The sequence below is a fragment of the Oreochromis niloticus genome, linkage group LG11 (genome assembly GCF_001858045.2).
Source record: "Oreochromis niloticus isolate F11D_XX linkage group LG11, O_niloticus_UMD_NMBU, whole genome shotgun sequence".
NCBI classification, from domain to species: Eukaryota; Metazoa; Chordata; class Actinopteri; order Cichliformes; family Cichlidae; genus Oreochromis; species Oreochromis niloticus.
In genome coordinates, this window is record NC_031976.2 from 10,778,644 (window position 1) to 10,790,688 (window position 12,045).

Consider the following 12,045-nt stretch of genomic DNA (forward strand, 5'->3'; position numbering starts at 1 on the left):
CTGTGACACCCCATTGAAGAGCCGTAGGCTGTGGATCTCTTAAGATCTCACTGTTGGGTTTGTAAGGCCATGTTACTCCTAAATTTCTATCTTGTTCAAAGAGAAGATATAAAACAAAGTTCTAAGCTAATCGACCTGTGTGTTCTCCTTTTTTAAAAAGAATCGATAAGAGAATCGATAAAGAATCGAATCGTTAAACAGAATCGAAAATGGAATCGTGAAAATCTTATCAATACCCATCCCTAGACACAACTACATCCTCCTTTCATGTGTCTGTGCGTGCAAAACTCACTTGTGCAGTTTGGAGCTGTGCCAGACCATGTGCCATTTGCCAGACACTGGCGTGTAGGCGAACCAGTGAGGAAATATCCTTCCATACACGAATACACGATAGAGTGGGAGAAGGTTGTGCCATCCAAACGGGAAATACGACCGTGAGCCGGGGTACCTGGATTCCCACACTGTACCGCTGCAAAACAGGGGAGAAAAGACAGGATGTGAAGGTCAGAGGTGTAAAATAGTAATGGATTTTCTATTTTCCATATCAGTGGGTTAGAAGCCCCAAAGGTGGCTTCAAGATGACTTCTGAAGGTCCCGAGGGGATTAAATGGCTGTGAAAGGACATATTCACGCACTATACTGTGAATATAAATATTTATTTATGGAATAATTGCTGTTTTGCCTTTGACCTGCTGTATGTTTGCAGTTTCTTGACTTGTGTCTGATTAACTCTCAGGTGGAACAGTCTTGCAAAGGGCAGACTGAAATCCTCGGCTTGTGCTCCTCATTATGTCTTTGTGCCTCCCATTACGGGACGTAAGAAAGCGCTGCTGCTTGTTTTTTTGTTTTTTAGAGAAGCTGTGAAACAACCAGTAAAGAACAACTAATCTATAGAGCTTTATTAAGAGAGGCTAATGAGCAGAACTGATGCAGTGCTACACAAAACCTTATCGCAGTATTGATGAGTCATCAGTAAATAAAGTGCAGTTTGTGTACTGTCAAGTCCCACAGTACATCTATGGTGATGGCAGTGCTGTCTAAAAGCAAGGGTGTAATGTGAACAGTTATAGCTAAGGACTCAGGGCGCACTTATAATGATAATAAAGCTGAAATGTGGCTGAGCAATCCTATGATAGGGAGAAAAAATGTTCCAGTGCGGTAGAAAAGCACCGGGGATTGGGATTTTTTTTTTTTCCCACTCAGGAATCCCTTTCAGTGTTTTCAAAATCTGCCAGCTAATTTTTTTTTCACTGAAGAGTGGAGAGGACAGTTTGTTTCATGTGTTTTTCTTCTGCTTCAAATCATGTCTAATTACAAAAGTGATCTGCTCTCTCAATCACCTAATTGCCTGGAAAATGTGAAATAGTGATTCTAGTAGGAGACAGACGTGTTGCAAGTGTGGTGGTGATTTCTCAATTAACATGTGTGCATACGCAGAAACTCACTGAGGTGCAAACGCATCACTCAGCCACATACCAACATACCAACAGCCAGCATGCTCACAGCTCTGTTCTGCAGATGCACACACACACACATGCATGCGCACATATAGACACATAATGTATGCATGTGCTGTTGTGTGTATTTACCAAAAAGTGCGGCAGCCTCTTTTCTCACCTCTTTTTAATAATTCAAGATCGACACGATGACAGACACACAAAACAGACCCTCATGGCAACGTGAGATGTATATCATGTTGAATATCCACACTGACTGTTTTTCCGGAGACTGTAAAGGGGTTGTGGATAATGGATGGATGGACTTTAACATGAGACAGGGCTTTAGATCACAAGCAGACAGCACAGAAACACATTCAGGCTCCAGTGGATTCCTGCCCCCCTCCCCGACTCCCGACGGTTGAAGGGATGGTTAAAATAATCTTTAAATCAGGAGTTCAGCTGGGAGATGGACAGATAAAAAGCTAGTGGAAGAGAGACGCTTGGCAATAAAGAGAGGGAGGAAAAGGTTGAACAAAAAGTGAGGGAATGAGAGAGAAGCGAGTTAGATGGCAGATAGGGATGAGAAGATGGCTAGACAACGAGATTAAGACAGAGAGAAATCAGAAGAGGAGGGGCCAGCGTTGGGGAAATGAACGCTAGAGAAAGGGGGGAAAAGAAAGAAAGAAAGTCAGGAGTTGGAATGAGAGGCGGAGTAGTTCAGAGGACCTGTGCATTTGCTGATTATATTAAAAATGACACTGGCACTCATCCAAGCTGGTGGACAGTAAGCTGAGGAGAGGAGAAGCAGTCAAACATTTGCATCAATATCCGGTTGACCCCTGGGGCTAATTTATGCAAGATGTAGAGCTGGCATTCTGTGAACTAATATCTTCAAAATCCACAATGATTCATTTATCACAATCCAAAAGGAACTTGGCTTTAGGTGTCTAGAATTAATGAATTTTTCGGCTGCAATCTGGAAGCTAGTCACAGCACCATGTGCTGGCAGAAAATACCAGACTGCAGCAGAGAGCTATTTATCCATCTGCTGCAGTGCTGCGTTTGTGAGCTTTTTGTATGTGCTAGAATGCAGCCAATATGTTGCATACATTGTGTGTTTAAGCAAAGGCCAGGTCCTGTTTGAAAACTGTGGATACCACAACCGATGCTGATTCTTTATTTTGCACTTGCACAATGCTTAAAGTGGCTTTACAGCAATTTGTATTATACTTTTAGAAACTTTGAAAGACTTCTGAAGTTCTTTTCTAACTTCAAGCTTCAGGTCTTCCCACAAGGGTTATTTCATGTCTTTTTTGGGAAAATGAGTTGTATATTAAAACTTGAGACTCTCTCCAAAGAGACAATCCTTTTCATCAGCTGATTACTGCTTCCTGCAACAACCAAACCCAACTTCATGTGGTGGAGTGCCCCTTTAACATATAGCAGAGGTTCAAGAACTTTGTCTGGATAACCCTACAGTATAACCCAAATAAGGTTTAAAACGGATAAAGTCTGATCGCTGAAAAAAGAAAAGCCCTTCATACCAGATATCTGGTAATATTCAGTGCTGCATGTACATTTCTACCAGAAAGAGAGAAACTATCGGCATTCAGTACGTGGCCTCATGGAACCACGCAGCTCTCTCTGTATCTGTAGGAGCTTAAATGTGTGCCTTTGTGTAAAGAAATATTTGTGTGTTAGCTCTCAGTTTGACTCCAATGTGTTTCATACATAACACCAAAGAGATATTTTAAAGGTTTCTCTTACATTTGCAGAACGGCTGTTTGCCAGACCAGGTCCCATTGGGGAAGCAGATCCTCTCTGCTGAGCCATACAGTGTATGTCCCACTGCGCAGGTAAAGCGCACTTTGCTGCGCACTTTGAAGTTCCCTGCCTCCCTGCTGGCATGGGCAGGTGTGCCTGGATCCCCACAGGTGCCTGTCGAGTCACCTGCAATGAGAGATAAAACAGACATTGAGCAATGAAAACAAGACGGCGAAGATGCCATCCACCTCACGCTCTGTGTGTATGTTCTCAGACGGATCCTTTTAAGTTTGTACGGCAGTGAATTGCAACACAATGTTCCTGTCTGCCAGACAGAAGACAATACAAAGAGGGCTTAGACTCAAACTGGATAACGCCTGAGTCTTCCAGGAACCAGTCGTAAAACATACAATGCACCGATGAGCAGTTGTCACCATGCCAACAGCCTGGAGGACCAATACTTCTTTTGACACCAGGAGCTTTCTGTCCATAAAATCAGCAGAGCTAGCATTAAAAGGCAACCAGCTGTGGCTATGAGAAATGATGAATACAGTTTGACCTCTAGAGATAAATGCTTTTTCATTATCTTGAATTATACCTTCTGTCTTCTGTTCTGTGGAGGAACATACAGTACTTTCAGTGTCACCACCTCACACCACCTATCATGCATGTCTGTGAATTAAATCATAAAAAAAGTTGCTGTCTCTCTTACTAATTCCCTTTATGTTTCCATTAGTCTTGTCTCTGTCGGCTGAAAGAAATAGGGCATGTTCTCTTTCTAAGCCATCGGAAATGATAGAGAGATGACAGGTATGGAATCAGGGCAGTGACATCACTGCTGAAGATTTTACGTTGCGATGAAGAGCAAGCCTAGCTGAGTGGTGTGTTTTTCAGAATGGAGTCTTTGGTGGGGTAGTTTTGTATTCACTAGAGACATCCATCAGACCAAAGGAAAGAAGCACATAACACTAACTGCCACTTGTATTGTTGCTGCTGCTCCATTCTCTCACAGAAAGGAGTTGAAGATAGAACAAAATGGCAAATGTTTGGCTTTGGAATAATAGAAACAGAGAGATACAGATTTAAAGAAACAGAGACATTCAAATTAATAGAAGGATAGATGGACAGATAGATGATCTCTCTGACAGATTTATATTTATTGGCTTTAAGATCCTGTTCCTTGAGCTGTGCACACACCCCGTGCATCACTGCCTGCTTGATTGCAGCTGTTCTCCGTTTACACAACAGCAAACAGCTGCAGTAATACTGGACTTGTTGACAAAGCCTCGCTGCACAAACACAAAGCTCATATCTTCTACACACATCCCACTGCTCAAATGTGCACAAACTGCATTTGTCAGGTCAAGGGCCCACGGCTGGAGAAGATAAGTTTGTGTTTGGCCATGAATGTGTATGTCACTCCAGATATATATATATATATATATATATGTGTGCCATTAGAGCATACATGTGATGTGAGTGTTTATGCTTATACTTGTTCTTATCTCTGCGTGCAAGTTCAGAATATGCATACATATCGCGCATGCCAATGTCGTGCGTACGTGTCTCTGTGTGTGTGTGGGTGTGTGTATATATGGCTCACAGCAGCTGTCGGTACTTCATTAGTCTCCTCTGGTTAGGTGAGGCAGGCTGACTCGGCATGCACTGTGACAGCTATAATCTTACTAATTGGGATGGTGGTGGATTTGGTTTGAATCGGGAGTTAATGTCCGTTCACCAGGCTCCCTTTGTGGGGAAATAATAAGGCCTTCAACTCAGCCATGCAACAGACTAAGACAAAAGGGGAATGGATTGGCAAGAGGTTTTAAGACCCATCGTACTAATTAACAAGAGAGGGCAGATGAGAGCGGAAGGATAGATGCATAGACGGGCGCATGGATGAGAACTGATGCTGGGCTGGACTTCTGATTAATTTATAGTTATACTTATTTTGTCACTACTGGCGATGAATACTCTCTGAGAATGATAATGTGGCATTTCCATAGCACTGATAAAGCTATCTCTAGACAATGTAGCAACCCTTCTGTAAACAAATATGGCCATCAACAAAGCAGGAGCTTAGAGTAAAAGGACGAGACAAAAAAGAGAGCGAGAGAAACATTTAAACACAGATCAACATTTTCTAGATAGCTAACATTGTTGTAGTAATTTTGACAAATCTTTAGGCTGATGTGCCAGTTAAAACTAGGTGCTAAAGTGTACACTTGCACTGATTTAAAACTCTGCAGGCATTTGGTGCTTCGCAACTTCACTTCCTGTAGGCAACAACCGAGCTCCAGCTGTGTTGTGGTTCCTGTTTCTGCTACAGCTGGAACAGATGTTTACTGCCAGGTCTAAATTCATCAAGCCTCCTAATGATGAGCTAGTGATCTACAATGGTACATTCTTCCCATTATAAGCTGCAGTTTTCATAGTTAATTAGGAGCTCTGCTGCAATTACATATAATACTGTGTGACAACATGATGGAACGGAGCCTTCCCAATCTGTATCAACATAATCCGAGTTCTGAGTGTCACAGTTTCCTGCTCGAGTCTGTATTTGGATACTGCACCTATAGCTTATAGTTCTGCTTGTCAGTCGACATTAGGGATTCATTAGAGATATGAAAGTTTCGTCTGTTCTTTTTCTGGGCCTGAGTGACTGCACTGCATACATCTGTCAGAGTGAAAAAAAAAGAAAAAATGGCAGAATTCTATAAAAAATAATACATAAAGTTTAAAAGTATGCACACATCCAACTGTTTTTTAAAAAGTTTAAAGATTTCTTGAAACTTAACAAGCTTGTCAAACTTATCCTCTTAGTTTTGTGTTAGTGATGTACATTTACACATGTCAGGAATGTCTCTTGCAGCCACTTTTATATTCAGTATTTCATATTCCAGCTATAATCAGTTAAACAGTTGTACAGTGTATGGGTGAGTGGAGGCCCTTTGCTACGACCTGAAAAATACTGCCACAGCATAGTGGAACAGTGGTTAGCACCGACGCCTCACAGCAAAAAGGTTCCTGGTTTAAGGCCAGACTGGGGCCTTACCGTGTGAAGTTTGTTCGTTTGTCCTTTCTGTGCCTGTGTGGGTTTCCTCCAATTAGTCTGGCTACCTTCCACAGTCCAGACACATGTCAGATTATTTGGTGATTCACAATTCACAATGGGTGTCAATGTGAGTGCAGATGCTCCTCTGTCTCTATCTTTAGTTGTGTGACCTGCCCACCCATGATGTGGAAGAAAATGGATGGATGGGTCTGAAATTTCAATAAATGTCGTGAAACTTATCAGTGCTAAAGATAATTAGCTTTTTGTTAGTGATCTTATAAAATGTGTCCAAAGAATATACAAGGAGACCTGTAGGTGCAGACCTGGGGGTTTCTGTGTAGAGTTTGCACATGTGGATGTCCTCCAGGTACTCTAACTTCCTCCCACAGTGTCAGTCCAAAGACATGTCAGGTTAAATGGCGATTCTAAATTGTATACCTCATGAACAAAGTGCTTAAACTGTATAGGATAAAGCATTGTACTGATGTTGCTAAAATGTGGACTAAAGTCTAGGTTACACATATTTGTGGACACAGAGACAGACAGAGACCCAACAGGTGAGTAGTCAATCCAGCACATGGGTGCATGTGTAGATGATGCATTGTAATGTAAATTCTCTGCAGATGAGTTCATGCAGGCACCAAAAACAGGCAGCCACACAGACCATCACTAATCATGTGGTGATGAAATTTATGCCAAATTTACTTAACAGTTAAAACCAACGCCTTTAAAGGGGTCCAAGAAAAAGCCTTCGAATGGCAAGTTTATATGTTTATATGACGCAAAGATTGAGTTGCCTGGCCTCAATACCCACAGTTATGTCAGGAGGATTATAGGTGAGTCATTCAACACCAAGAACACACCACCACCTGCTAAGCAAGGAGGCAGAAGCATCATGCCCTGTGGCTATTTCCCTTCCAGTGCAACTGGTGCAGTACTGTGCCTAAGTCTTGAGCCATTTCTCTTTTCTTAATATTTTGCTTCTGAGGAACCAGATTTTCTTATATTTTTTAAGGTGGTGTTGAGTAGTAGCTCCCCATGTTTGAAAATATTTGAAAATATTTCAAAGGTTTTCTTTTTAACTGCACAAATAAGTTTCCAGAGATGATTCAAGACCATTTTTGATCACAAATGTATTTGGTTTGAAAGAAGTACCCCTTTATGTTTAAGCACCATCTGCTATATTAATACAAAATGTGTTTCAGCAGAGAGTTATTTAATCTGCATGTTGTAATCTAAGTATATACAAGGAAAGTCCATATTTTGTGCCCATATTTTCCTTTAACTTATTGGGTTACAGTAAACTAAAGGTTTTTTTATTTCCAATTGGATTATCTGGTCGTTGTGACCCAGAACTGTTGGTCTGCAGGACAAGTTTCTCCAGGGATTTACTCGCTTAACAGCAATTAACTTGACAACGACATTATAGAGAGTCAGGAACAGATCTGATTTTGGCTTTTTTTTTTAACTGCTGTTAAAATCTAGGTGACGGGAAAAAAAAAAAAAAAATACCTGGAATTATTATCTAGCTTTTTAAACCCATTAACAGTAAAAATTTTATACTTTATTGGTTTCACAAGACAATGCAGCTTCCAAGAAAGACTAAACCTCTGTGCATTTGTTTTCCCTATTTTAGTTTGCAATGAAATAATGAAATGAAAACTAAGGGGGATAGATTTGAGACTCTGCTTCCTTGTGTATCTGTGTTCAGTCCTAAGAATCTAACTTCTGTATTGCTTCACTACTTCTCAACTGTCTGAGCAAATACAATATAAGTACAAGGTAAGTAGAGAGTTCACACTCCCATTGAAAGAAGTGGAAAAAATAACCGCCACACAAGTCTGCTTACAAATATTACTTCTGGGTCAGTGAGTTGAACAAAGAAAGTGAACATTCAGTAAAGAGAATCCACTTAAATGGTCAGGAATGCTTAAGTGTGATGGGAGGAAAGTGCTCAGGGGGGATTAAGGGGGAAGTTTGAAGTTCTGCAGACATGCTATAAGCCTCTCTCTTTTTTTTTACAGTTTTCAGAAAACATCAAGAAGAGAGTCAGGGGCCTAATGTACTGAACATAGTACACAAAGTTGTGCAAAAAAAAAAAGAGGCTCTGCGTTGAGGTTTTGTCAAGGGTGATATCTCTCAATCAATTTGAGTGTCTCAGCTGGAAGCAACATTTGCTTCGCTAAATTCTTTGGTTTAGGAGGAAATACATATACATCCTGATCACTGAACTGAAGAGAAACGATGAGTAAGGGCTGCGGTTTGGCACTAATCTGGCTCAGTGTACTTTTTCTGTTCTTCATCAGCCAAATGCAGATATGTCAGATAAACAGGAGTGCCTGCTCTAAAAGTGAAATACTGCTTTGAGTAGATGGGAAAATTGTTCGCAATAATGAGCAAATGTACATTAAATCCAGTAAAAGCTCCACAGGGCCTTAATTTGTGGGCAGTAATTGGCTCACTTGGCTGATATCTGACCCAATATCCTATTAATACTAGCACACTAAAGCCTTTCGACATTGTGTTGCTGTATTCATTTGAATAATCTGGTAGGTTTCAAATAAAATGCAGTCTTATCTCTTGTTTTATCTACGTCTTGCTAAATTCCACAAATATAGACAGTTTTGGTTTAATTTGTCTTAAAGCCTGATTAAAAAATTGAACTAAATTATGTGTGTGTTGCTCGTAGCATTGACAAATTCAATTGATGCTATTTAACAGTAGCCTGTCCTCCATAAACTGGGACTACTTTCTACTATAGAAATAGTCTGTGCGATTATTCAGAGCACTGTGGACATTTCTTCTGTAGAAAAAAAGATGATGCTGCTGAATTTTTCACCACAAACACAATTCCATTAAACTCTAACATACTGGGGTGATTGCAGTAATTCTAGAGATATCTCAAAGCCCCACAAATCAAACCCAAACCACACTTAACCTCTTGTGTGGATATCACAAAAGGTTAAGTGTGGAAAATGTGTTTAAATAAAACCTTTAAATCACATCACTTTCCATTAATTTAGAAATACAAATTAAAGGACAGACAGAGATTAAATGCACTTTACAAAACAAACTAAAATACCCGAGTACTGATTTAAAATTCACGAGGCAAAGTAAAAAAGCCAGACTTTTATTGTTTTATAGCTTGAATGTGTTCAGGACTGCCTCTGTGTATATGCACACCCAAATTTCTGTGTATCTGTGTACCTGAGCAGTGGGGCAGTGGACCACTCCAGTGTCCATTCAGTTGACAGGTGAGTGATGAGTCTCCTATTAGCTGGCGGTCTCCGAGGCATGAGTAGCGCACTGTGGATCCAAATGTAAACTTCTCCCCACTCATGACTGTGTGCGGAGGTATACCTGGATGACCACAGTCCACTTCTGCATGACAGAGAGGGAGGAGAAGGGCAATTATTAGCATGAAAAAATGGATGGGTGGATTTTTGTTGCATGCCTCAACACACCTGATGAAATCACTATTCACAGCTTAATAGAAGAGGAACCATTTTGACTGCATTATTTACCATGTCATTGAAATATCAAAATATCTAGTGAGCTGAGGTGGATAAAGCACATGCAATGTATCATTGTGACACAGCCGGACATGAATGACGCCCTGTCAGAAGCAGCAGCTAGTCCAGGACACTTCTTTGATTTTTAATCTATAAGGAGTTCAGAGAAGCTTGTGTTGAAAATGCAGTCTGAGTAGATTAATGTGCCTTGGTGTGTAAAAGAGAAATTTATTTGCTTTCTGTACTGTCGTAATCATTTTTCATCTAAAAGCCATTTGATGCACAGACACACTGTGAGTATTGGGACAGTTACAGATGTGTTTGTTGTTTGAGCTCTTTATGCTACCAGATAATCAATTTGAAAGAGATAAAGGATACCAAGTTAAAATGCCAGGTTTAAGTTCATACAACATAAACACTGAAAGAAAGAGTTTGAATGATACAAATGAAGTCAAATGTTTTGATATACAGTTGTGCTCAGAAGTTTACATACATTCATCACAGGCATGAATATTGCAGTAATTTTAATCTTTGATTGATTTCTTTGAACTGTTGTTTTTCCAGGGTGGAATGGTTGTACAGTATACATACATAATGACTTTAAAAACAAAAATTGGGTGTACAAGTTTGAATTTATGTAGGATTTTTTCTAATCCACACAGGGTAAAAGTATACATGCACGTTCAAGTATGTATATTGCATATTTGGTTTAAGTTCCTTTAGCAAGTTGCACCTTGACCAGAAGCTTTTGTTAGCTATCAACAAGCTTCTGGTATAAATGTGGATGTTTGACCACTCTTCTTTGCAGAACTGGTAAAGTTCATGACTTTCATAGCACAGATGTGGCTTTTAAGCAAAGTCTGGAGATTTTCAATAGGCTGAGGAAAGCACCCAACGATGTCTATGTTTAAATTGCCTAGCTGTTGCTTTGAGGTGAAGTTGAAGAACTGTACTTTGTGCAATGTACCAGTACCAGTGGCAGCAAAACAACCCCAAAGTATGATGTTACCACCACCATGCTTGACAGTCGGTAGAGTGTTCTCAGATTAGAAAGTCTCACCTTTACTCACCTTTACTCCTCTAGGAGGTATTTGTCATTTTGGTCAAATACCTCCTTCTTTGTCTCGTCTGACCATTACACCTTGTGTGAATCTACAATGTTCTACAGTTTTTCTTCTTAGATCTTCACTGGGTTTCTTTTTATGCTGCTGAAGACAAACTACTAATTGCAGTCAATAACCACTAACAATAAGTTAAAGGGCCTTGGCAAGTTAAGATTTTGTTTAACTTTCAGCATAACTTATTAAAAGATTTAAGTGAGTGTATGTATATATTTGAGCCTGTATGTATACTTTTACACCGTGCTGATTAGAAAAAATCCAAAATACATTCAAACTTCTGCACCAAATGAGCAGTTGAAAGAAATTGTGATGAGTGTATGTAATAGTCTGACCATAACCAGAGAACAACATTGTGTATTCTCTAGTAATGTTTTTTCCAAGACTTTTTCTGCAGCTCCCTTTTGTTGTGGTCCTCAGGAAGCAGACTGCAGATCAATCAGGCTGAGATCAGGTGATTGACTCAGACAATCAGATATTTCTCATCTTCACCTCCCCTTAACAGCTATGCATATTTGTTTTGCTGAAAGATTAAATTTTTCTGAGTTTTTAAGCAACTGGCTAAATTGAAGCAGACAGAAAGCTTCTTTACACCTTGGGATTTATCCTGTTGGTTCTACCATAAATATTAATAAATGCCAGTATGCTTATTCCAAAGACTACAAGAAATTTTCCTTCCCCTTTCTCTCATTTTCATAGAGGTGTACTTTTGTTTCATCAGTTCACAAAACTCTTTCCACCAGCTCTTCCAGTTTCTACTTCTAAATTTTTGCCAACTACAACCTGGTATTTCTGTTTTTCAGACTTACTAGAGCTTTGAATTTCAATCCTCTGAGGCTCTGCTCATGCAGGACAAATGGTTTTCTGGTCATTCAAAAGAATTGTACTCCTTGGTCTAATAGGTTCTTTGCCATTTTGTAGTATTCTTGTGACTACTCACTTTTCTGGATGTACCTATAACTAGCTGATCCATTTTCGGGATTATTGGCTGGCCATTATTAGCTTCTCTACTTTCTTTACTTGAATGATCACCTTTTTTTCCCCCTTATACTAAAAAATACATCCACCTCAACAAGAATGGTGGTTCAACTCTGAGACATACAGCTACTGAAGAAAAATTACTGACCACTTATCCACTTATTTTTGAACCGTTGCAA

The 12,045-nt window shown here is 39.9% G+C and overlaps 1 protein-coding gene across 11 annotated transcripts in view; it reads right to left on the reverse strand.

The window, feature by feature from the left end:
* The window catches only part of LOC100705316 (CUB and sushi domain-containing protein 3), a 240,882-nt gene that overhangs the window by 35,276 nt on the left and 193,561 nt on the right, over positions 1-12,045 (reverse strand). For all 11 annotated transcript variants that reach the window (XR_003222198.1, XM_025911532.1, XM_025911534.1 and 8 more), the window contains 3 exons: positions 9,466-9,639; positions 3,207-3,389; positions 293-469 (listed from right to left, as the gene is read on the reverse strand). Coding sequence is in view for 10 of the 11 variants with exons in the window: in XM_025911532.1 (XP_025767317.1) it covers positions 293-469; positions 3,207-3,389; positions 9,466-9,639 (534 nt within the window). In the remaining variant the exon portion in view is untranslated. The remainder of the gene's footprint in view (positions 1-292; positions 470-3,206; positions 3,390-9,465; positions 9,640-12,045) is intronic.